The sequence below is a fragment of the Nyctereutes procyonoides genome, unplaced genomic scaffold (assembly GCF_905146905.1).
Source record: "Nyctereutes procyonoides isolate TBG_1078 unplaced genomic scaffold, NYPRO_anot_genome, whole genome shotgun sequence".
Classification (NCBI taxonomy): Eukaryota; Metazoa; Chordata; class Mammalia; order Carnivora; family Canidae; genus Nyctereutes; species Nyctereutes procyonoides.
In genome coordinates, this window is record NW_026575029.1 from 4,711,821 (window position 1) to 4,737,893 (window position 26,073).

Sequence of the window (26,073 nt, forward strand, 5' to 3'; positions counted from 1 at the left end):
TGTGGTAAGTCTGAGGTTAGAACACTTGTTCACACTGTGGATGATCGTCCCAGCTCTGCCTGGCTGGGGCAAGTGACCATCAGGTCACCAGAGACGGTCAGAGAACCCTGTGGAATTTTGACCATGTGTAGATTAAAGCATATACAGAGTTCATTGAGAGTTCCAGAAAGAACTGAGGAGGTGGGGGGGAACGTTTCTCTGTATATTCCTCAGGAAGTGACCCCCAACTATTTTTTTGTTGTTGCCACAGGAAAGAAACCAAAGACAGAGAAAGAAGACAGAGTTAAGCACATCAAGGTAATCTTTGGTGGTTCAGATGAAAAAGCCAAAGTTGTGACTGTGTTAGTAATTCCTGTTCTGTCTCATAAAAACAAGTAACATGATCCCTGTGACGTATTTGATCTTTCTTCTTCGGCTGTTGTGTTTTCTGTGCTTTTCATGTCTCCTCTTTGGCCTGTCCCCTCGCGCAGACTCAGTACACCTATCCCCTGCTTAATCCGATCTCACTGAACAATTTATGAATGAAGTCCCCAGTTCACACTGAGCTGGCCTCAAGCCTCCATCTGGTCCCCACGACTGTTGCCAGCGGGGCCTGGAGCTCCAGGCGAGCTCCAAAAGCCAGCTATCTGATCATATCGAGTACGTTTCCAGGCTATTCAGTAGATCTTAAGGCATATTATGTATTATATACTTGTATTAATACATATCACCTACCTGTTACGTTATCTATTCCATGACATGCCATTAGGTTGGGGGGTACCTTTGAACACCCTATTAGTTTAGTTCCCAGCCGATTTTCTCTGCTCCATCCCAGAACTGACTCTCACGACTCCCAAAGGTTTTCTGTAGGGGTGTGTGTGCACGTGCGCGTGCATGTGCATGTGAGCCTTTCAGGGGGCTGTGTAGTCTGGAATCCCCTGATGTGTGAGCATCTTTGTGCCTGGATTGGAAGGCCTTTGTTAAATAGCCAGAGCATAGCCAAATATCCATGCCAAATTGAGGATGAGCTTCAGTTGCTGAGCAAAGAGGAGATACCACACCCCCAGGCCTACAGGCCATCAGAGAGAAGACTGTCTTAGGGTTCAGTGCACTCTGTTTACAAAATGAAGAAACTGAGGTTCAAGGGAGCTGAGGGCCGTGGGCCCAAGGGCCGTGGGACTCATGGCCAAAGTCACGTGGTCGTGTAGAACTGCACTTAAAGGTGACGCCAAGTATTCCGATTCCTAATCCAGAATCACTATCGGAGGGAAGAACCAAACCGTCCAGACAGCACAGTGTTTAAAAGCAAGCCAGTTAGTCCAGACAGTCAGAAGAAATACAGAAATACTGACTTCTGATATAAAGTGAGACTTGTGGGGATAGAGATAGTTTGAAGGGAAGCTGAAATCAAGTGTTAAAGTTTCATATTCCCCTTCCCTTCCGAGTGGAAAACAAATATTTTCAGCAGAGTATTTCAGCAGTGATATGTCCAGTTTCACTCAAAATATCTACAGTTTGTGACTTATTTTAAATACAGCAGAGTACTGAGGCCTAATTGTCTCTTAACTTTTTATCATGGAAACATTTTATGCACACAGGATGAGACAACTGAGTAGAATTTGCTCTGTCACCATCACCCCAATTTCCACATTAACCAGCTCCTGGCTATTCTGTTTCAGGAGTAACTCCATCCACGTCCCTCCACCCCATAGGAATGACAGATATTTGGCCATTTTTGATTCACAAAAACCATTCTGTATGGTTCAGCACACTATTTTCAAGCAAATCCCACATCGTATCATTTTTTTCCCCATAACTATTTCAGTGTACACCTTAAAATATGGACATTCTTTAAAAATAACACAGTGTCACTGTAGCATCTGAAGAATTAGTAAATCCTCAATTTTGTCAGATATCCAGTCAATGTTCAGGTTCCCAGGTGTCATAAGTGATGTCATTTTTATATGGTCCGTTTACTTGAATGAAAATCCATCTAAGGTTCACACACTGTGACTTGGGGGTATGTCTCTTAACATTTTTTAAAAATCTTTAAGTCTTTTCATTTATACATTTTTTAAATCTGTAAGTCTCCCTTAACATCACTTTTTAAAAATTTTATTTTTCCTTGCAACTGAAATAAAAAATGAGTTATTAGTTGTATCAAGTTTCCCAGAGTTTGGCTTTTTTTTTCTGGGGCCTGCATTTTCATTAGTGTTGTTTAGTCAGAAAACTAAACTCACTTCCCCACAAATACGTGACTTGGAAGAATTTGCTACCATCTTAAGTATGACTATGTCATATTTACTACAACTTTCATGGCATCTAGCTCAATGTCTGTTACAGAACAGATAATACATATTTGATCCCCAAATAGATGCATAAATAAATAAAATGTGTGAGGCAGGAGTAGAGGTTTTACATTGCAATGCAGATTTAATGTTATAATGTCAGTTAAGAGACAGGGAAGAATGGAGTGACCGATGTTCACTTTCAGCAAACCTTGCTCAGACACATCTTCCATAGTCCATTGAATATCAGATGCCAATAAGTATAAGATACACCATTATTTTAGGGAGGTCTAAGCAAGAAAAACTGCTTGTAATGAAACCATGGCCCATAATTGATTACAAGGCACATTCTATTTTAGGGCTGTGGACATTCGAGGAGATGTGCATTTTAGAATTGATGACACGGGGTGTTCTCATAAGCAGAGGACATGGTAGTGTCTTCCATATGGCCAATCAGTGCAGCAAGTTGTGGAATGGACAGTCCTGGGTGAGGTTGGGCCATACTGCCCCAGGGAAACAAGTGAGAGTTTTCCTCTTCCAAAGAGCTGCATTGGTCAAGTTCCGTCCCAGCCAAGTGTATATTGTAAGGTCTTCCAGTGATGACAGTTTGGTGAATACCTAAGACCTATCCCTCACAGGGACATTGTTCCTTCAGCAGAAGACAGGCAATTCCATCAGAAATAACCACAGCCCAACTTTTTTTTTTTTTAAGATCATATTTATTTATTCATGAGAGACATAGAGAGAGGCAGAGACATAGGCAGAGGGAGAAGCAGGCTCCCTGCGGGGAGCCCGATGAGGGACTGGATCATGACCTGAGCCAAAGGCAGATGCTCAACCACTGAACCACCCCAGGTGCCCCTCACAGCCTAACTTTTGAATTGAAATCTGCTTGCATCTGTCCCAGTGTAGCAGCAACACATAGATAAGGCCAGTAGCCTTCCCAGGTTTTGTGGCTCCTGACAGCTAACACCATGGTGTTCACTGAATGTTGCTATAGAACATTCCCAAGTGAGCTCTACAAGTTGCGTGGAATTGTATAGTTGAAGGACTTTATCCTTACCGAGCTATTAATACATTACTTTTTGTTGTCACAACGTCTAAGCTCTGAGTTAATATGTCCTATGCAGAAGTGCAACAGGGTTGATGAGACAGGTTTCTTCCACTGACAGCATTTGTCTTGCGTGTGGTAACTAGGGGTGAAGATTTGCTATTGAGACAAGCTCCTCCCAGTCTTCATTGAGTTTGAGTTGAAGTTTTAACTAGCAAAGGATGTTTAGCACATGTGGGCTAAGTGTCAGGATTTTCCCTGGGTCACTCAGGCAGTTGTTCCCCTCAGCAAATATCTTCCCCAAGACTGGGAAACTGAGACCCTACTGGCCACGTGGTAGGTGCAGGAACTCTGCCTCAATGTTCTTTGATGTTCTTTTTAGGAGTAAATATGCTCTGAACTCAGTGAGCCATTTATTACTTAAAGTAGGCCTTGCCTGTGTAGAGGTAACTGGCCGTCTAAGGAAATAAGACTAGGATAGGCAACAGTGAACCATCCTATGTCGTGCATCATCGGTGCATGTATGTGTTTCCAAAAATGTCCCAGGGCCAAGATCAGTCAGGAGAGAAGGGGATAAACAGAGGGGGGTGGTAGCTGACATTTTTGAGCCTCTACCAAGTTCTGAGCACTAATTATTATGTCATCTAGCTCTCCCTGGGGTGGCCAGGTCATCTTCTGTTTGCATATGAGGAGCTGGAGGCATGGCCGGGGTGGGAGGGGGGTGAGTAATTTCCCCAAGGTAGCAGTGCTTTACGAAGCTGGGATTTGAATCCAGGTCAATCCAGCTCCCAAACCCACGCTTGTTCACCGTACCTGGTGCCTCTTGGCATTTCAAGAGCTGTGGGACCCGAGCCTGGCTTTGGGGTGTGGGTGAAGCAAGATGGTAGTCAATCCCCAGCACCGGGAGCATCAGATGAAGGCCAGGAAGTTGGAGGTTGCTGTTTAGTCTTTGCTGGATGAATCAGGAAACCCGCTTCATTAGAGCAGGAGTCTATGTGAGGCAACAGTGTGAAACAAAAGGCCGTGGGTGGGGAGGATTAGAAATTAATACTGCCCGCCTCCCAGGATTGTTTGCAGATGAAACATGAATGCTTTGAAACTATAAAGTGCTTCCAGATCAAAGCCTTGGTGCTGAGATGGGAAATCTATTCGAGGAGGGTCTCTAACGTCACCTGGTAGAGAGAGAGCAGACCTGGCCTGTGTCAGTTCTGAATGCAGACCGCTGGGGAGAAGTTGCAGAGAAGCAGGTACTGGTTTCTAGCAGAATTTTCTAATCGAGCTGTTGGCTCTGATGGTGACTTGAGCTAGATTAAAAACAACAGGCTCCCTGTCACCGTCCAAAGGCCACCCATCGGGGCTGATACTGGAGGGATCCCTTCATCGGTTGGAAGAGGACTTCCGTTTTTAAACCTTAACCAGATGAAAACACAGAGTGGCAACCCACTTCAAAAACAGATAAAATCAGAGCTGGCCCGGATGGAGCAGGAGAGAGGGCTTGCCCTGCCTGCTTGGCACTGGTGCCTCCTTCCGCTCCCGGTGGCTCTTGAGGTTACGCTCAGGGCTCAGTCTGAAGACTGGGTGACAGAGTAACCTCTATGGATGAGGTTGCAAAATAAGGCTTGGTGTTGAACTCCTTGGGTAGGATCAGAGCGTGACGGAGTTGCTATGTAAGGGGGGGAGGTCTTTCTCCTGGCAGTAAGAAGGAATGGAGGGGAGGAGAAGAAGAGCAAGTGGAGGGCAAGTGAAGATGAAGATGGTGGCACGTGGAAAGAGAGGCGATGTTGGAGAGGATACGGAGGATGAAGACAGGAGTAGATCAAAGAGGAAGCCCTGGGTCTTCACACCTCCCAGGAGCAAACGTTGGGAGTGGAGCATGCTTTGTGGAGAAGTAGAGGGGGAGTTTAACTTGGAACATGTTGAGTTTGAGAGGACAGAGAGCTCTCTGAAACAAATGTCAGGTAGAGAGTGGGAGCTGATGGGCCCAGAGCTCTGGTAAGTGTGGGGGGCGCAGGTGTGTGGTCACATGCTCAGGAATGATACTGGACCCTTGACAGCAGGTGCCTGCTCCAAGGAGAAGCTGTATCAGACACACACAGAGACCCAAGGACAAGGCGAAGAGGAAAGGGAGCCAAGGAGAGAAGTCAAAGGGAGGTCACAATGAGAGTAGGAGGAGAATGAAGGCGGTCTAGTTCCAGGGAAGGAAGGGAGGATGGTGTCGTAGGACCTGGCAGGAGGCATCAGCCTGTTTTACTAGCCGCCTCATGGTGTGGAGTGTGCAATCCCTCTGGGCTACTTTTATTTTTTTATTTTTGTTTTTCTAAGTAGGCTCCATGCTGGGCTTGAAGTCACGACACTGAGATCAAGACCTTGAGTTGAGATCTGAAGAGTCGAATGCTCAACCGATGGAGCCACCCAGGCACCCCACCCCTGGGCTACTTTATGAAGCCCAGCTGTCAGCCTGAAATTTTACTTAGTAGAGAGACCTAGAGATGTCCTTACATTTGGCTTCAAGGAGACTGGCTTTGCACAGATGAATTAGGGCACTGCTGGCAGTAGGGGCTGGGTTGCAGACGGAAAAGCTCACGCGGCCATTGCATTTGGTCTTAAGGAAAGTGACATCTAGACAAGGGGCTGTGGCTCAGGGATGAGATGGAATGGACTTGGAGCAGAGGGGGCTGAGTAGTCCTTGCTGTCCTCTGACTTGGGCCCATCCTCACGCCCATGCCGCAAGCGTAGCTTTAGAGACCAAAGATGTGTTACGTTAGAGGTCTATAGAGAGTGGCTCCTGCCCTGGACCTCTTGTGCCAGTTTGTGCCTTTGCCCCTAAACCCCTTAAACTGCAGACCAAACTTTAGATCCTATGCTGTGAAAAAAGGTTCTTGGGCATACATACTTGGCAGAGTGAATGCACCACGGAAGCAGAGTTAATACACCGTACATACGTGGCAAAGTTAATGCACTAAGGCGTAGTCTCCGTTTGGTTTCCTCTGGGAGCAGGTTAGAAACCAAAACTAGTTGACTCATAAGTGAACCTACATCTAAGTAAGAAAGGGGCCAGAGAGAGGGAGGCTGGCCTAGGATTAATGAGGCCAGGCTACGGTAGAACAAGGCAGGGGACGGGGCAGGGGTGGGCACCCGATGGGACTAGGAGACGCTGGACAGAGACCTCTGCGCACACGTTCCATACAGAACTGTGCACCCCTTCTTTTCATTTGAGTTCCTTGCTTAAAAATGAAAAAGGTATATAGTTAGTTTGACCGAGTACAGTGAAGATCCTCATCTTGCACCCTGAATAGAGAGAGACCTTTCGGAGAGATGCTGGCTGCCTACCACTGCTCAGTTTACTATACTGTTCTTCCAGAGTGATAGGACCAATGAGATGGTTGGCACTGAAGACTTCAGAAGCAACAGGGGATGGGAGGAGTGGGACAGGAGGAGTCAGACAGTGTCCGAAAGAGTCCGACTTAGTCTCCGATGGTAGAGAGTGTACCGTTCCGATAGAGAAGTAGCGCAGGACACAAGGTGGGGTTGGGTGGAGACTACAATGGTGTCAAAAATAGTTCCTTCTGAATCTCCACTGGGATCAGTGCAGGGTTTATTAAGGCAGAAAGCTCCTGGAATAGGATCGTGTGGCGTGACCAGAGACTGAGTTCAGTTCTTACATCTCCTCAAGCTAAAAGTAGAGTGATCTTGGAAAATTAATTTAGTCTCTGAGTCATGTTTTCTCAAGTGTAAAGTGATAGAAGTATCACTTGCCGCTAATTAAACAGTAGATCATGTGAAACACTCCGAGGCCTTCAGTTGAGATCAGAATAATTTAGGTTTTTAAATACGTGCAAGTCTCGACTGCCTCATTACTTTTATAAGAAATCTAGAAGCAGAATGAGTAAGAAATAACTCGACAACGAAAGAAAGCCATACAGATTAGCGGTTCTTTTCATCATTCCTTCTGATGCTCTGTACGTGGTTCCTTTGGGCTAATTGAGGGAAAGGAAGTGGCCAAGTGACACACGGAGCACAATGAGGTGGAGGGGTGGGGAGACATGGGAAGATGCCCCTGAGGAAGCAGCGAGAGTGGCAGTTGCCACGAGAAGGTGGAGAATTGGAATAACGTGGGACTGTCACATTGGCGAGAGGGGTAGTGCTGTCCTTCCTCCCTGTTGGATGTCAGAGTGTGGGGTTGAACCCCAGCACCTGAGGACAGGTCATAGTATTTGGGAGAACAGTTTTATTGGCCTGACTGAGGCTTGGATGATTGGAAGCATTTACTTGATAGTAAGTGCCAGGTGCACATAATCTCACTTAATTATCACATCATCCCTGGGACGTGGGGTCCTCACTGTCCTTGGTTTACTGCTGTCTATAGTGCCCTGGATGAGGCTGAATTGGGTAAAATGAGTTCCTGCATCCATCACAAGGTGACGGAGCCAGGCTCTGACCCCAGGTCCTGCATGACTGCGAACCTGGTCATAGCAGCCCTGCAGGAGCCTGGAGCTGAAGGCCAGGGCTGGAGCTGGAGGCCAGGGCTGGAGGCTGAGGCTGGAGGCTGGAGCTGGAGGTTGGAGCAGGGGGCCAGGGCTGGAGGCAGGGGCTGGAGCTGAAGGCCAAGGCTGGTGTGGTGGCCAGACCAGGCTCTGTCATGGGTGCAGGGGTGCAAGGGGGGGGGGAAGGTGGGAAGGGCAGATCCTTGTCAGAAGTTTGGCTGTAGACGAGGGGAAAGGATGAAGACTCCAGTCACAGGCAAGCGAGTTATCCCCAGGAAGGCCTCATACAAGGAGGTAGTGCAAGGCGCTGCAGGAGGAAGGGGTAAAGACGCTGCCCGGGGGTGGGGGGCAGGGGGCTCCCCGTCCTGGGCCCGTCCTCTGCGCCCTGTCGTGTCTCTTGTGAGCCATGCGGGGTGGGAGGTTCTCAGGACTGAGCTATGTAGTGAAGGGATGTCTTCCAAGTCACAGTTGTCATGATGGGAGTTTGCCAGGTTGGGATCATGACCTTCCCTAGGTGGCTTTCCCAAGATTTCGACAGTGGGGCTGGGTGGGGGTGGGGGTTCACTGTTGATTTCCAGGTAGCACATAAACCCATCAGAACACCCCGCATGCCTTAGAGGTGCCCCCCACTCTGGATTTTTCAAAGCACAGGCATCTGTACCTCTGATGATCTTCCGCTCCCAGCTTGTTCTTTCTGCCCGCCCCTGCCCCCACTCTTCATTTTGGTTTCCCGAAGGACTTGTCCTGTGTGGCTTTTTTTTTTTTTTTTTTTTGTCTGACACAATTCCTCTCATAGATGCAAATGCAATCTTACCCCGAGGAAGAGCTCTCTCATCAAAATGCTGGAAATCAGTATGCAGCTCAGGAATTGGCTCCCCCCAAAGTTGGTTGGCTCCCCCAGAGGTTGGAGGGTTCCGATGCACTTGAATAAGGCAGAAGCAAGAGCTACACTAAGGGGCAAGGAAGTCGTTGCATCCCTTCATCAGTAGGAACGAGTAGCCTCCCGGGCTGCCTGGGACCTTCAGGCTCTCGGGAGGCCTCTGTGGGAAGCCATGGGTGTGGGGTTGCCCGGTTGGACTCCACTGGGGGAGGAGGCCTCCTGCACCATCTGGCCTGTGTCACCGGCCACCCACCCAGGGCCTGGTGCTCAAGTGGCCAAGGTGCAGGACAAACCTTATGGGAGGAGAAGTCATTCACAGAGTCCCCTGGGCTCCTGTTCTTGGCTCGGTGGTTGAGGCAGACATTTCCCCCAGAAAAGGTTTCCAAAGAGGTGGCATGATTCCTTCCAGAGAAAGCCAGGAATTGCCCCTTAGGAGCACTCCCTCAGAGAAGAGGGATCTGGAAGCGAGGCTCACGCTACTTCCCACAGACAGTTCTGCAGCCCCACGCAGCCCCCAGACTCGTCTACAGGTGTAAGCCTTTCATAAAAGCAAACCAGATGGGCTTGAACCATGTCCTCGAAGGAAAATGAAAGTAGGCAAATACCTGGCAGTGTACTCCATCCAGAAATGCGCTGCTTTAGCTCCAGGCTGATTTAAATTAGTAGGGAATGTATTCAGGGGACGAGCATGACCCTAGCAGTTTAAAAAAAAAAAAAAAAAAGTAGAGGGTAGAATTTAAGAAAAAGGAGGGAGGGAAAGGAAGTGTTCTCAATTCTTTTTTCTTTTCTTCTTCCTAGCAAGAACCAGTTGAGTCATCTTTGGGGCTTAGTAATGGAGTAAGTGATCTTTCTCCTGAGTATGCCGTCCTGACTTCAGCTATAAAAAATGAAGTGGATAGTACGGTGAACATCATAGGTAAACTGTTTTGACATCTCGTTTTTTTATACACACGAGCAGCCCCCTGGGACCTAAAAATTTGTAAAACGTGATTTGAAATAACATAGTCAGTGGGAGGAGGTCTTGGAACCATCTCAGAGGGCAGAGTTCCAGCCCCCAGATTTCAGGGCTGAAAAATAAAGGCCTTTGAGGATCCGATAAAGGAACTTTTGATGGGTCAGCCTCAAGAAAATAGGCCAAGAGTGACTTCCCAGGAGATTCCAGTAGATGAAATGGGGTTTTTTTTCCCCCAGTGGCTCATGATTAGTGGTTCTCCATCTTTCAATAACTGGTCACGTGGACAAAAGTATTATTCTTTGAATTTGGGAACAAGGAGAGGGATGACTGTCCTCTTGGGTCCTCGTGGAACCTGCTCCGTGGCATACCTGCCGCAAAGAGTGGCGCTCCTCTTACACACAAAAGAACTGAGGCAGAGACATGTAGCCAGAGGGCACGCTTGGATTCCACAAAGATTCTTGAGCACCTTCTGTATACCAGACTCCGTGCTAGCAATAGGTTGGGGAACAGGACAGGCCCAAACCCTAGTTCCCTGGAAGGAGACAGTTCCCTAAGGCCATGGATAACTACGACACTAGCATTTGTGGAAAATGCTATGAAGAAGAGAACAAGAGAGACTATCTGGGGCCAGATTTAGATTGGAAGCTTCTCGAAGGAGTGGCATTTCCTCTGAGGTGGGTGGGTGAGGAGGGGGCCCTGGAACTGCCAGACATGGATCCCAACGTGGCAACCCACGTGGAAGACTAGGGAAGTCCAGGTGGTGGAGAGGGGTGAGCCTGGGGAGAGTGGGGCACGAGGGTGTGTCAGAGAGGGACGAAGGGCCGGGTCCTGGGGACTTTTCAGGCCATGGGAAGGACATTGGTTTTATCTCCAAACTGCTGGAGGGGGCGTTTCAAAAAATTTTTACTTCTTTTAAATTGAAGTTTCAGAGACAGTGATGTGCACAAATGTTTTGCATAAATACACACTCGATGTACACACCATCCCTTGGAGGGATTTAGGCAGGAGGGTGACCCGAGTGGCTCTCCTCTCAACCAGATCGCACTGGGCCACGGCTGAGCGGCCGGATGGTGCAGGCCCCGGCAGACAGGGAGGCCTTCTCCAGCCGCAGCATCCAGCACCAGGCTCTGCCCTCAAGGCACCTATAGGGCCGTTACACTTTTCTCCAGTTTGTAGACAGTCAGGGCTTCTGGTGCTGCTAAGAACCGGCGAGATCATGCAGAACGATGAGAGCAGACCTCCTGTCCAGGTGCCTTCATGTCTGGATCCTCAGCTGAGGACAGGAGGCTGCAGATGCTACGAATGTCAGTATCCTCCCTCCGCCTCTTCCTCTGGGTTTTGGAGTTTGGGAAGCAGGGGGATGTATGCAGGGGCTCCCTTGAACGCAAGTGCAGCGTGAAGGAAGGATGGGAGCAGAGCAGGACAGATAACAGCCCCCCGGCCACCAGTGCTCAGGTCCCACAGGCCCAGTGTTACCACCTCCCCTGGAGAATGAGGCCTTGCCTGACCAGTGCTCCCTTAGCCTGGAGCTGCTTCAACCCCCCCTGGGTTCTCATCTGTCTTCCTCTTCCCAGCAGGCAGCCTCTGGAAAGCCTTGCCTGTGGAGCCCTTTAAAGAAAAAAAAAAGAAAGAAAATGTTTGCCAAGACTCCGGGCACTTTTTCTTAAGATTCAGCTATTTCGAGTGAGCTGGTTGGTTTTAAGCTCTCCTTCATTTACGAGGTGAATTCAGCCTCAGATAAAATGGCAAATACAGAGTTTTCTTTACTTTTTTTTTTTTTAAACATTTGGTGGAGTCTTTGGCATGTAAATTCTCTGTCAGGCTGATTGTTCTTTGCCCTTTGGTATGATTGGTGCAATGGGGGTTGGTGCTCATTTATTGAGTCCTTACTTCCAGGGCAAAGACGCCCCAGTTTGGTTGGAAAACCACCTGCTGGATTAAATGAGTCTCTTCCTTGGCCTAATAATAAACTAATAGTGGATGGCAGTAAAAGGAATTTGAATATCTCTAATTAGTTGGTGGCCCTTACAAAGGTATGTAATAATATACCAAGTGGATCCATGCCAAGTATTTTATTTTTATCTTATTTTTTAAAGACTTTATTTATTCTTAAGAGATGCAGAGAGAGAGGCAGAGACATAGGCAGAGGGAGACGCAGTCTCCCTATGGATAGCCTGCTAGGGACTCGATCCTAGGACCCCGGGATCACACCCTGAGCCAAAGGCAGACGCTCAACCACTGAGCCAGGCGCCCCCATGCAAGTATTTTAAAGAAGGGGGTCATTTGTGATCATAGTTAACAGTAGCACTGTCTTCAGTTTTAAACCCTTCACAGCACTCGGTCTCTGCTCCCACGGTGACCATCCATCCATTAGCCATCCCCAGCCTCTGTGATTCGTGCACAGAGGTGAGAAACGCAGGGATTCCGACTCCAAGGCCACTGTGGAATTTGAGAGCAACTCTCTCAACCTTTTAAAAAATGCCTTATTTAAAAACAACACCATTTCTTGCTTTTAGTTCATTTGGTCCTGAACCCAGAGTTCATGCCAGTTCTGTGTTTGGGCCCAGAAGAAGAAGGCTTCCCGGTGTTTTCTTTCTGCTTTTCTAAGCACATGTTGTTGATAAGATTTAATTTGGGAACTGAAACGAGTGTTTTCGATGATAGCAGTTTTTCACATTGTCTGGTAGGTTCTTAGGCGAGGGAAAGAGATGGAAAATCAATAAGCTAATACAGTGGAGGCCAGCCACCCAGCGCAGTTTTCTTCCAGACGGGGTGGAGGTCACTGTGAGCGTAATCCAGTACAAAGCAGGGAACGTACCGTTGCCCTGGCACCGGGACTCTTGCTTGATTGCTGCTATGTTTTGCTTTTATTCTCGCCACAAATTACAGCAGGAAGACACACACAGGCTTGCAGGCACACGCACACATGCGCACACTTGTGGCTGTCGGCGGGCCGGGCCCTGGTCTTGCCTTCATGTCCTTGACAGCAGAAGGCCCTTTCTGATTCAGCCGGCTGTCCACACCCAAAAGGAGCACGGTGTCTCAATCCTTAAGACTTGTCTCTTTTTCTGTTCTATTTTTTAAAAAATTTATATATATATATATTTTTTTTAAATTATTACTGGAGTTCGATTTGCCAACACATAACACCCAGTGCTCACCCCATCAAGTGTCTCTTAATGTTCATCTCTCCTGTCTGATTAAATGCACAGGTTAGCAAACCCAAAGACCTGACCCTGCTTTCCTTTGAAAGGGTAGGGGCAAAAAAAAAAAACCCTTCTATTCTTATTTTTACTTTTCTTGAGCATTGAATTCTTTTTTGTGTGGGGTGACTTCTGGTTTTAGGAAGCGGAAGACGCCAGCAACATGTTGAATTGTTCTGACAATACCCCGCTGGCATCTTGCCCAGGTTAGCAGTGCTTTTTGCTGAGCTGTATTGAAATCATCTCCAGGCAGCGTAAAAAGTTTGCAGGTGCGGACGTTCTGTGTGACTTGCCTAGGCAGTGCTTTATAACCCCATTGTGTTTCTTGATAAAAGGTAACCCCACCCTTCAATAAAGCTAAGATTGCTGTGAAACAGGGGGACTATTCATGACTCCACAGTAAATCAAGCAATCCTTAGTGACTAGACGGATGGCAATTAGGAAATAAGGCAATTTGGATTTTGTCTGCCCAAGATGCACCTGATAGGATGTACTTTTGTGAGTAATTGCTTCCAAATTTGACTGTCTTGAAAAGTAAAGCTTGAGTAGCTCCTGTAGACAAGCTTAGGAACTCCGGTATCACCAGGGAGGACTGCAGCCGCAAGAGAAGAGAATCACGACGTAGAGACCACCTTTGGGTCCCCACGAGGGCCTCATGGTTATGACTCAAGGTTGGCAGCCTCTGGCACCAGAATTCATAATGATTTGTGGATTGCCAGAGGTGACGCTAGGCTGTAGAATTGTGTCTTCATCTTTTTTCCAGCCCCTTTGTTCACTGTTCTTTTCTGATCTTTTTCCTGGTGCTTACAATGTAAGCAATGTTTTTACAAAACAAAACAAAAACTCCCATCCACAAGATCAATAATAGCTTGAGGTGGCTCTTTAGATGGAAGCCTCCCACCCCACCCCGTAAGGTGGGGCAGTGAAGGTCTTCTGTGCTCTTTCTAGGTGGGTTGTGTGCCTCTTGCCTTCTTCAGGGAGGGCTGAGCTGTTTGCCCCTCAGGAGACAAAGCCTCCAATTTTACTAGAACTCCTAGAAAACTCTGAGCAATATGAAACTCCATGTGAGATGTAAAACCCAAATGTCACAATATACCCAGACCCAAAACCGATAGTGTACCTTATTTTTCCTTAGCAAACTGGACCTGGGAAAGCCTGGTCACAGAGGTGGAACTGCATGGGACTCTCTCAGTTACCATGTGCCGGCACAGTATCCTGGCAGTAGTTTGGTTATGGTGTTTTCAATCTTGAGAAGTCTTTCTTTGCCCACGAAACCTGCCATCTATTTATGGGGCTCTATATTTATCACTGTCTCCTCTCCCTTGCTACCTACCGTGTTTATAATTAACCATCAGCTCCTCCTGTCTTTCTTCGTATTTCTCAAATCCATCCCTTTCTTTCTTTTTCTGATATTACCCTCAGTCACCTTCGCTCTTGCCAGGGCTCAGCTTCCATTCTGCCCCTGCCCCAATCATTCTCTATAGAGAGAGATTTAAAAAAATGCCAATCTCAGCATTTCACTGTTACCCCCAGGATGAGGACCGGAGTCTCTCTCGGGTCCCCAGAATCCTGGTGACCTGGTCCCTGGTGACTCCTTTTATATTTGCTTTTGAACTTGAATTATTCTGAACATTTTGACTTCCATGTGCCTATCCAGTGAGAAAGCGAGGTGGGCTATGTGTGTTGTCCTTGTGGAGCAGCTGTTAGGGCTTGTCCACACAGCCCAGAAGACATGGATGTTTGGCAGTTCTGCTGGCAGGTGTAAGCTGCTACCCCAGGAAGTCTCACCCACATCTCTGCTCCCAGACCATTGACCCTTGAGATACATTGATTAACTTGACCGAGATTTTATTGGAACAGGTGATTGGCTTCCCTTTACTTCCCTTTACGGTAGCATGTGGTACTGTTTTCTCTTGAGAGTGAAGAGTGGATACTGCCCCAGTCACACTCTTGCTTTGCCCTGACCTACATCATCAACCTGTTGATGCAGCTGGGGAGGTCTGGCCCGTGCAAGGACAGAAGTCCATTCTCTGAAATTATTAGCACCATAGTGACCGTCTCTCACTGTGGATCTTGGGCCTCTAACCCAAATCATGGCTGCATTTTATTTAAAACACATACACACGGAGTTTAGAAGTTAAAAGACATAGGTTCTAGACCTACCTCTGTAGTTTTTTTACTTACCACATGACCTTGAGCAAATTCCATAGCCGTTCTGAGACTGTATTTCTTGAAATATGAAATGGAAATAATAATGCTGATCCTGCCCACCTCAACAGGTTGTTGGGAGCACAAAATGAGTGTAATGGAAAAAAAAATCACTAGATAGTGAGAAGGTGGTTAAAAAGTATTATGATGATATTATCAAAAGTATATTAAAATATATTTGAGTAAGGAAAGTAGCCTCCATCTGTGCCACATTGTCAGCGCTAAGAGTAACAGATTCCATTCTTCGGATGAGATCAAGAAGAAATTTCTCTCCATGCTACCATGCTGATGGCCTGATTTTCTATGCCCACCGATAAGCTCTATGCTCAACCCTACAGCTACTTGGGTGACCTTGGCAGTCTGTCTGGCCTCTCTGGGTTTCCACTTTCTTTAGCTGTAAAGTGGTAGGACCAACATGGCCCCCCCCACCTCCTCCTCCACCAGAAACCCTTATTTTTGTTTCTTCTTTTTTTTTTTTTTTTAATTTATGATAGTCACAGAGAGAGAGAGAGAGAGGCAGAGACACAGGCAGAGGGAGAAGCAGGCTCCATGCACCGGGAGCCCGACATGGGATTCGATCCCGGGTCTCCAGGATCGCGCCCCTGGGCCAAAGGCAGGCGCCAAAACGCTGCGCCACCCAGGGATCCCTTATTTTTGTTTCTAATAGTCTCTGGTATTCCGAGCTTTCTGTGAGGCACAGGGGCAACTGCTTTCTCAGGTGGAGCCCTACGTTATGTCAGCAATTGTTAATAAAGTTAGAATGACCTGTTAAGGAACCAAACTGGTCATCAGTAAGCAGCCATGAATAATATTGTTGTAATTCTCAGCAACTAGGTCCGGATAAAATTACATTCCTGTGGGTGACTCTTTTCCTGATGGGCTGACCTGATGTGCTAGAGAAGTTTAGTGGATTCCTAGCTTCTCTAATCATTGTAGAATTTCCTTGGCACCCAATACAGAGCTTCTGAAAAGCAATGTCACTACTGCTGTTGTGAGCCCAGAGTTTCATTAAAGTGAGATTCTTAAGGTTTTATCCCCAGATGGGCTTAGAAAACCAGGAGCAGCCAGGTGGGCACTTAATGAGCTCTTTTGATTGGAGAGGTGGTTCTGCGGAGAATTTGAGTTGCACCTTGCATCTGGGAGTGTGGAATTTGACTTCTGGTTCTGTCACTTACTGTCCGTCTGACCTTGAATAAATATTTAACTCTCCGTGATGCCTTTCCTCATGCCTAGAATGGGGACCATAATTGTACCTTCCTCATGGGGTTGTGGAGGCTTCCAGGTGGGAGGTCAGGGGTGAGTGGAAGAGGCAAAGAGAAGTGCTCAGGAAGTGTTTGGTTTTGCTACTATTACTTACCAGTCAGGATACTTGGGCACCTAGCACGGTGCCGCTCCTGACTTGATTCGCCATAGCAGATTGCTAACAGTTTACTGTGTGTGTGTCTCATGACTGTCAAGAGTCAGTGTTACTGTCTAGGTCGTCCCTTGGGGCAAAGGTTAGTCGTTCAGGGAGAGAGAGAGAGAGAGAGAGAGAGAGAGAGAGAGCGAGCGAGTGAGCGACAGATCGATCAGTTGATTAGGGGTAGTGCCTAAAGCACATCCAGAGAGCATCTCAGATGTTGGGACTTCCTTGCTTCTCCTTTGGGCTTGCAGCTTGTGAGTTGGGGTCCCACCGATGTTGAGATGTTAATTGAAATAACAACAAAGTAACCCCTCTTCAGTGAATAGTTCTAGAATTCTGACAGAAGCACTCAGTTGTGTAACCACTGCTATCTTCAAGGCCTAGGACATTTTATCACCCCCTAACATTTCCTCACCTTACCCCCAGCTTCTGGCAACCACGGCCCACTCTGTCTTCATCACTTCCTCTAGGTTCTAAAAAGCCCACTTGCCACGAGTCTTGAAATTTGGTAGGAGACTCTCATTGCCACATCCGGCATCTGCAAGTGGTCCTGATCTCCTATGGGCCCCTGGCTCCAGTCCGTGAGCCTCGGTCTGTTTCATTCATCTGTGTGTTTAGCAGAGGTTCACTGAGCTGTTCTCAGGCATGAGTCCTGAGCCTGTGCTAGGCCTTGGTACAGAAAGTTTTAATCCCGGTTCTCAACTCTCTCAGGAGCCACAATTTGGTTGGGAAGTGATGCGTACAAATAAAAAGTAACTTGTGATATGGGGCAGAAAGTCAGGAAAGTGTCACAAGGTTGTGTCACATTGTAATTTTGGACAAGCAGCAGGGGCAAGTGGGTGAGAGGCAATCTGGAAGGAGAGGTCAGTCTGTTCTGGGGGTTGGGGTGAGGGGTGGTCAGGAAAAGGCTCTAGAAAGACAGAGGCCTTCTGAATACTGCCTGTTGCTCAGCCTCCCCTTCCCACCCAACCCACGCGTTACTGCCTCATTGAAGCCTTTGATTCCTCGAATTGGGGGAAAAAATACTCTACTTTCTCAACTCTTTTGGTGTGGACTCTCCCCGGCCCCCCTCCCTTCACAACTGTCCTAAACTTCACCTCCAGAGCATTGTGTGCTGGCCCACAGCCCTACCAGAGTCCTCACAGACCAGGCCCTCTGCCCCCTTAGTACTTGACAACAAGGCCTCCTACAGAGTAGGTGCACAATAAATCTTCTGTGAGTTGAATGAGTGAGTTGGGCATTATGGGAAAAGGCAGGGAGGGAGAGAATCCCAGGTCAGAGCAAGGGGCTGTTACGATGGGAAGACACTTGAGCTGCTGCCATTGCATAAACGACCAGCTCGCTTGCTGTCTACTTGGAAGGACGGTGCAACCGAGAATTGAATTTTGGAGTTCTGGAAGTTAAAGTGGTTTTGATGTCAGTCAAATTTGTCGAAGACCTTGATTGCCCTACAGGGCAGGGTATCACTCTTGGCCAGCCCCTCCTCAGACACACGCGTGCATACACGCGCGCCCTGTTTGGTTTCCATCTGCCCACTGCTTTTAGGACTTGGGAAAATCTTGTTTTCCTGCCGTTTTATCTTCCGTGGGAGAAGAGGCAGCAGAAACCTGAGAGAGGTCAATGTCGGTGCTCAGTCTGTGTCTGGTGAACTACATAATTGATGCTCTTCATGCTCAAATGGTACGGTCCAAAGGATAAAATAAGAATTTGGGAGTCTGCCTGCCATATATAGCCTGTCGTCCTTTTCTTTAATTTCATCCCCTCCAGGAGAACCTAAACAACATTCCATTTCCCTTCCTCTCTGAATGCCAGGGCTTTGTGGATGGTTATCACATCCCCACATCTCCTTCCCCCAGCCTCGCGGGTGCCTTTCCTCTCTTCGTTCCAGAACTCGAGAATTCTCACTCCCCTCTCAAGCCTTCTCTGAATAGAATCAGGTCATGTTCTCTCCACCTCGTGCTAGTCATTTCATCTCTCTCCAAAAAGCAATTAAAACCGGAACTCATTTATAAACAAAAATCCTGGAGCAATTAAAATACTGAGCAGTTAAAACAAGAACTTGTCCACGATGGCAGATTTCTCAGGAAGATTGGAATGTGGTTAGGCCTTTTTGCCTAACTTGATGGTCAAGAAAATGTGAGGGACGTGGGAGCACTGCGCGTAATCTGGACTGTGTGCCTTCGGAGAGGTGAATCTACCTCTCTGTGACTGGGCTGCTGCTTCTTCTTCTTTTTTTTTTTTTTTTGTGACTGGGCTTCTTAATTGATAAAAGGATTAGGATGGCTTGTCTGTCGTTCTCATGGGTGGAAATGTTAGAAATCACTTACACAGGGGTGAGTAAAGCATTGACTATGATCGCCAAGTATTCTGAGGCCCTTGGGAAAACCTTATTACTCCTTTGTTGTTTCCATTTGTTTATCAGTGCCAGTTTTTAGGGGTATGTCATTTGGCCAATGGCCAACAGAAGTATAAGGTCAGTTCTGTTTGAAAGTAGGGGAGGACCTTAGGGTCATCGAAATGAGAACCACCATGAGATACCACTACACACCTTTCAGAGTGGCCGAAGTAGAAAAACAGTGACAACACCAAAAGCTGGCAAGAATGACCATGAATTAGACCATCCACACATTGCTGGTGGGAATGTCAAACAGTATAGCACGTCAAGCAACAGTTTGGCAGTTTCTTGTAAAATGGAACATGAAGTTCCCATGTGATCCAGCAGTTGTGCTCTTAGGCATTGATTGGTCCCAGAGAAATGGAAACTTAGGTTCATACAAAGCCTGTATGGCATGTGTGCCATGTCCCTCGTGGCAGCCGTATTTGGAATAGCCTAAGACCGGAAACAACCCAGAAGTCCTTCAACGCATGAGTAGTTAAACAGACTGTGGTATATCCACACCATGGAATAGTACTCAGCAGCGGAAAGGAGCTGTGTAGACACAGCATGAATGAATCTCCAGGGAATTATACTGAGGGGGGGGAGCTAATCTCCCACGGTTACCATGTGAGCTCATTTATGAATGAAACATCCTTGAAATGACAAAAATTATAGAAGTGGGGAACAGATGAGTGGATGTCAGGGGTCAGAGACGGTGGGGAGGAGAGGCTGACAGAGGTGGGTATATAGGAGATGCTTGTGAGGATGGACCTGTTTTGTATTTTGACTGTGCTGGCAAACATGCGAAACTCTGTATGTGATAAAATTGCATAAAACTTAATTGCACATATGTAGACACACACACACGTAGATACACATCTACACACAGAGGAATACAGGTAGGAGTGAAGAAATCTGAACAAGCAGTGTAGAGTTATCAGTGTCAATATCCTAATACTGTACTAGAGTTTTCTGAGATGTAGCCATTAGAGGAGACTAGATAAAAGGCACACGGGACACAGGATCTCTCTATTATTTCTCCCAACTGTATGTGAATCTACAATGACCTCAAACTGAAAAGTTTAATTAAAAGCAAGTCGAGGCAGGATCCAGAACCGGGGTGGTGGGAATTCATCTTGTCAGCGTCCTGGGGAGCTGGTGGGGCTGGTCTGTGTTAGGCCGCTCTGTTCCGTCGTTCTGATATTTCCTCCAGTGGTCATGGTGCCCGGAGGGCAGGGAAGGGCTGGGAACCCGAACAGAGCACCCTCAGCTGGAAATGATGCAGTGGAGTGGATTGGGGGGGTCCTTTCTCCTTAGTAAGATTTGATTATGTCTCTGTGGACCCAGACCTGGAAAACAGCATGGCAGCTTCCTTCCTTCGGTGGAAGAGCAGAGGACAGAAGTGGGTCAAGTTCAAAGCACTGTCTGTCTGGCCCTGGGGCTAGCTCTGGCTGCAGCCTCTGGTCCTGCAGGCTTGGCTATGACCGGATTGAGTTTGGGACATTGCCACGTGTAAGCACCATTGGCCAGCATGCTGGAAATAGCCCCGGGAGGCAGGATACTGGCAAGATGCTTCTCTGGAGACATAAACCCAAAGCTAAGGCTGTTCTTCAGTTTCACGGCAGATGACATGTGGCTGAGAATCTGATTCCTGATGATTCAACTCTGGGGAAAGCTTGTCTTCCTTGAGAGTGCATGCTAGAGTCGTGAGTCAGGCATCAGGGCATGATGGCTGTCATCTCTTTGAAGTTGTAGGACAGTCACATCTGGACAGCAACATCGACGATCAAGAGATTGTCACTAATCCTCCGGACATTTGCCAAGTTGTAGAGGTGACCACCGAGAGTGATGAGCAGCCGGTCAGCATGAGTGAGCTCTACCCTCTGCAGATTTCCCCCGTGTCTTCCTACGCAGGTAAGAGGGTTGGAGGGAACCTCTGGAGCTGAGCAAGGATGGGTGTGGGTCAGTCCTTCGGGGGGCGGAGGGCACCTGCTTCACTTCTCCATCCTGGGGATTATTCTTGCTTTGTTTTCTCCATGAACATCTTCTTGGGTACTTTTGTTCTCAGAAGACACGGCCACAGCATTTCTTTACTCGGATCACCCATAACTTTTTCGTGCATGACTAACAATATTTCTTGGGAGAAGTAGTTCGTCGAAGTCTATGTTATTGCATAAATTATAAGAAATCCGGAAGGGTGTTTCCAGTGGAATCTGAGTTTGACCAAGCTGGATCGAACCTTGAAGACCATCCCTTTCAGCTCCTACAGAATTTCTGGAAGGGAAGGCATGTGTTCTAGGGAACATAACATGGTCAGTGAGTGTTTGGTCAGGACTTGAACTCAACCTGGAGACCTCGAGCCACATGTTTACTTTTTCCCCTTCTTTTTCAGTTCAATACAGCTTCTAATCAGGCCAGGTGCCTGAGCCCAGATCTGATTCCCCGGGGGAGTGCCCCATAACAACCCAGAAGTTGACTCAGACAATCCTAGGATCAGAACCGGATTCTGTTGTTTCTTCCATCCTTACGCAACAAAGTGGTGGCTCCTTCATCTGCCACCATTACATTGTCTTACACTGTCCCATGATCTCCATTTCATTTTCTGCAGACTCGATAATTAGGAAATATAAATTCTGAGTCAATGTTATTGCTTGCGAACGTTAAAAATCGAAAGAAAAAAAGAGGCCCTATCAGGAGTCAGTACAGGCAGCTCTAGTATACTTCCCAGGATCCTTTATGCGCTGCCAGACAGAGCGTCCTTCACTTAGGATGACGCTCTGGTGACTGGCACACAGTAGTAGAATTAGGTTGATTCAAATGACAGGTTCTTTGTGAATTGTCAGCCACTAAGCGACCCTTCTCTTCGCCTGAACACCCGCTTTCTATCTCTTTAGCTTATTTTTTTAACCTGTGGTTAAATGGACATAGCACAAAATTTGCCATTTTTGCTATTTTTAAGTGCACATTTTGGCGGCAGGAATTGCATTTGTGTTGTTGTGCAACCATCGTCGCCTCCCAGCTCCAGTACTTTCTCATCTTGCAAAACTAAAACTCTGTCCCCAGTCAACACCAGGTCCCCAGCCCCTGGCAGTCCCCCGCTCCACTTTCTGCCTCTGTGGACTAGGCCACTCTCCGAAACTGAGGAGAGTGGACTCGCGCAGCGTTTGTCCTTCTGTGATTGGCCGATTTCACGTAAGGTCCTCAAGATCCTCACTTTCTTCTATGCCAGGAATGCGAAAGGGATGTGAGAGCAGACCTTGGCTACAGGAAGCTTATAATCTGTCAAACAGGATAAGCTTGTCATTAGTGGTTTACTCATCACGCTTTGAGCTCCTACGTGTCAGAGTTCCGTTTTGGCCTTTGCCAGGCTCCAGGGATAAATAACCGCTGTGTGTTGTCTGTTTATTGTGCCCCAGGACCTGTGCTAACTGCTTGGAATCCACTGACTTTGCTTAATTATCAGGAGAAGAACCCTGTCAGCCTGGGTATCATCATTATTACATCTTTAAAAAAAAAAAAATTAGGAACCTAAGGCCAGTTGTGGGCAAAGCAGTGTGTCCAGGGAAGAACAATTGGCAACACAGATAGACTCTGCCTACAGGTGGCTGGTGCCAAAAGCCTGTTCTTAACCCTCCCACTGTGGTGCTGCCCCGGACGATCCACGGGGCTCCATGGTTGGGAACACATCCACGGCCCTGAGATCCACGGCCTACGATGGGGGGAGTGGGGGGGGGTGGAATAAAGCAGCCTGTTTATGCCTTAATTTTACAGTTGAGATGACACTAGGCTCCTTTGCTTATATTTACATAGCTATGGCTGAAAATGTGTGACTTTGTTCTACATCATGCTGCTGCGGGGCATGATGCCACCCCATGTGGGTTTGGGTGTTTTTTGTTTTGTGTTTTGTTTTTCAAGGGTTGGAGCTTTAGAATAGACTTTTCTGTTTATCTGTTGAAGACTTCCTGAAGCCTTCTCGAGGGTTCTGGAAAGACGTCTTTCTTGCTGGTCTGCCCTCAGTGGCGTTTTGCCTCTGCAGAAGAATCCCAGGAACAGCTGATCCATGCAGAGAGAAATGAAAATTTCATTACCCTTTTCAGGACATTTGCATAGATTTGAAAAGAAGGATCCCAGTTGCCAGGCTGGCAGGCAGCAGGAGCTTTGTTGGAGCCTGGCTGTTCAGTCTGGCCTTTCGTTCTCTCCCTTGTTTTCATTGTCTGAATTCTCCAGAACCTTTTGGAGTGAGGCTCACCGGTTGGAGCCAAGATGTTTTCTCACTGCTGCCTTTCCAGAACTTACAGACCCGAAATTTACCTGTTAGGAAAATTTAACGGAGTGGCTGGTTGAAGTCTTCCGGTCAAGGAATTTGATAACATTCTGCCTCGAAAGGCAGCTTTTTTTGGTTGTAATTCACCCTTCTTACGTTATGTTCCCCGATAGGAGAGGCTGCTTGTCTGTTTTTTGTGATAAGCTTCCTTTGTTTGGACTGAAATTCAACTGAATTTCAACTTCCTCTCACCATTTCGTTCACTTGCTTAGGAAACTGGTATTTGGAGGCTGTTGTTTTGTTATTTTTCTTTTTTCTTTCTTTTTTTTTTTTTTTTTACCCTTCCTGATCATTGAAATATAATCCAGTAGTATTACAAAACCACATTCCGTTTTGCAAGTCTGTCTTCTCTATGGTTTAAATTTTGTGGTGAGCAAGAAAAGAGGTGGTTTCTTTGAGTGGAAGTACTTGCTTTGGGTGTTTTAAGACAATATAAAATTCTCGTTGGATTTTTAAAACTTTCATCCTGGAGAGAGATCTCCCGAGCCCAACCTTGGGAAACTCCGGTGGAGTCGTTTTATCTTTAAAAGTCTGCTATATAGTGGGCTCTTGCCTCTTGTATGTATGGCACCAGGATTTTACTAGGTTATCGATGGTTTAGTAAGAGAAAGCCATAGTAGTATTTTGTGGAGGGCTGGACGAGAGATGGAGAAGAGAGCGTAATACAAAGGATTAGGGATCCCTGGGTGGTTCAGCGGTTTGGCGCCTGCCTTCGGCCCAGGGCGTGATCCTGGAGTCCCGGGATCGAGTCCCACATCGGGCTCCCTGCATGGAGCCTGCTTCTCCCTCTGCCTGTGTCTCTGCCTCTCTCTCTCTCTCTCTCTCTCTCTCTCTCTCTGTGTGTGTCTCTCATGAATAAATGAATGAAATCTTGAAAAAAAAATACAAAGGATTAATTGGTTATGACAGAGAGTGGACTGACCAACAATTGGCAGTAAGACTTTGGGCCCTTATGGAAACCATAGCAGGCTTGCATTTTGTTGGGTGAGGCTAAGGTAGAAGTGCTTTGAAATGAAGAGGACTGATTTGAACCTTTTGACTGAGCTTTCCTAGTGAGTTGAGGAAAGGATCGAGGGAAAGAAATTCTTGTCAATCTTATTAATAAAACTTGTTGAACAAGAACCTTCCAGAAAATGTGCCCAGATGTCAGAATGCAAAAAGGCTTAAACATTAAACATCCTGTTTCCCTCTCCGGAATGTTCCTGAGGTGGTTTGACAATAAAAACTGGGCTGAAGCAGCGTGTGAACGTAAGACTAGTGTCCTCCTAGAACCACAGCTCTGGAAGAAGGATCTCTGAGATCAACCCGCCCAAGGGTTGATCCCCTTCCCTCTCACCAGTCACTTTCAGGGGAACTGGGACCACAGTGTTGAAAGGAGCTACTCATGTACCTGTTACTGCTCTGTAAATACCTTCCACTCAGTCATGCCGCGCTAGTGAAGCGACTCCAATTTTTTCTCATTCCGTTGTATTCACAACCAATAAAAAACCCAAATCCAAACTCATCGAAAGGGAAAATGAAATAACAGTGCAGGCTGATATGCAGCTGCAGTGAGTTCATTTGTGATATAAGAAGGGATCTTGAGAATGACAACAGTGAAGGAAAACCAAGGGACAGAGGGACATGGGCCCGTGGACACCCAACAAAGCACTGTGAACCAGTGACGTCGGGGAAGCCGTGAGAGCCGTGCTTACTCGGGAGAGGAGGGTCTTCGGGTCCTCAGGCCGGAGCTTTGGGCATCTCCTGCTCCTGGGTCACAGGTGCACAGGGCCGATCTTTTAAACAATAAAAACTAGAAATCTCAGCTTGCTAATAATGGAGAGTCTTTAGGGTTACTTCAGAAGCAGGTGATCTTATTTTAGAAGCCCTGCTCTCCACTAAGATTTGCGTTAGCTGAAAATTTCAGATCAGAACACGGATGGCTTTTCTCGTCTCAAACTGATTCCTGAAGTTTTGAAAACTGGATGCTTAAGGGCAATGAACTTTCTTTTTTTTTTTTTTTTTGTATATTTTTTTATTGGAGTTCGATTTTCCAACATATAGCCTAACACCCAGTGCTCATCCCATCGGTGCCCCCCTCAGTGCCCATCACCCAGTCCCCCCATCCTCCCACCTTGTTCATTTCCCAGGGTTGGGGGGTCTCTCATGAGAGCAGTGAACGTTCTGATCACGTTCATGGTCTCTGCAAAGGTCTTAACCAAGCAGTCCACCCAGGGGCTGCGTCTTCTTGGCCCTCCCGCGGCTGGGGCTGGGGCTGTGCTGGAATCCCAGAACCCTGGTGTCCACTGCTGGCTTCCACATATTTCCAGCTCTCCTCCCCCCAACACATGTCCGTTGGCGTCTGTGTGTTTGTTTCTATTTGAAGGGAGACAGGAACAGAAGATGATGGCGTTTCTGGGAGGTAATTAGGAGCAAAGGGGGTCTAGACATGTACGAAAGGAAGAGAAACCCTGGCTTTAGAGCACCGAGAAAGCTGAGCATAAAAATGGAAAGGGGATCTTGAAATTTCAGCCGGAGCAGCAGGAGCGCTCAGGAAGCAGAGCTGCTGTTGTGTTTCGGTGCCCAGAGCCCTGGAATCAGACGTGCAGTTTTGTTTTCTCTCCTCTCTGCTGACTCAGGCCACAACTTTGGCAGGTTTCTCAATATCTCTGTTCCTCATTCTTCTTGGGAGCGGCGATACTGATCCCTGCCTCCTTGGGATACTGAGCTAGCCGGAGGATTATGAGAGCAGGGTTTTTCACTTGTTTCGGGGTGGAAGCATTTCTTAGGCCTCCTGGTACTGTCAGCTTGTCTGGAGGGCTAGGGTCATCATCAGCCCAGGCAAAGCCTTCTCCGGGTGGCTGTTGCTCCAGCTGGGGGTGCTCTGGGGAAGTCTGCTCAGCCTGAGAAGAGGAGAGGCCAGGCCTGTGCTCTAGGGGCTCC

General features: G+C 47.4%; 1 protein-coding gene across 9 annotated transcripts in view; it reads left to right on the plus strand.

Moving 5' to 3' along the window:
• Window positions 1-26,073, plus strand: part of IRF2 (interferon regulatory factor 2) — a 78,843-nt gene that overhangs the window by 47,921 nt on the left and 4,849 nt on the right. For all 9 annotated transcript variants that reach the window (XM_055315663.1, XM_055315667.1, XM_055315661.1 and 6 more), the window contains 3 exons: window positions 251-297; window positions 9,481-9,598; window positions 20,577-20,741. In XM_055315663.1, the coding sequence (XP_055171638.1) occupies window positions 251-297; window positions 9,481-9,598; window positions 20,577-20,741 (330 nt within the window). The remainder of the gene's footprint in view (window positions 1-250; window positions 298-9,480; window positions 9,599-20,576; window positions 20,742-26,073) is intronic.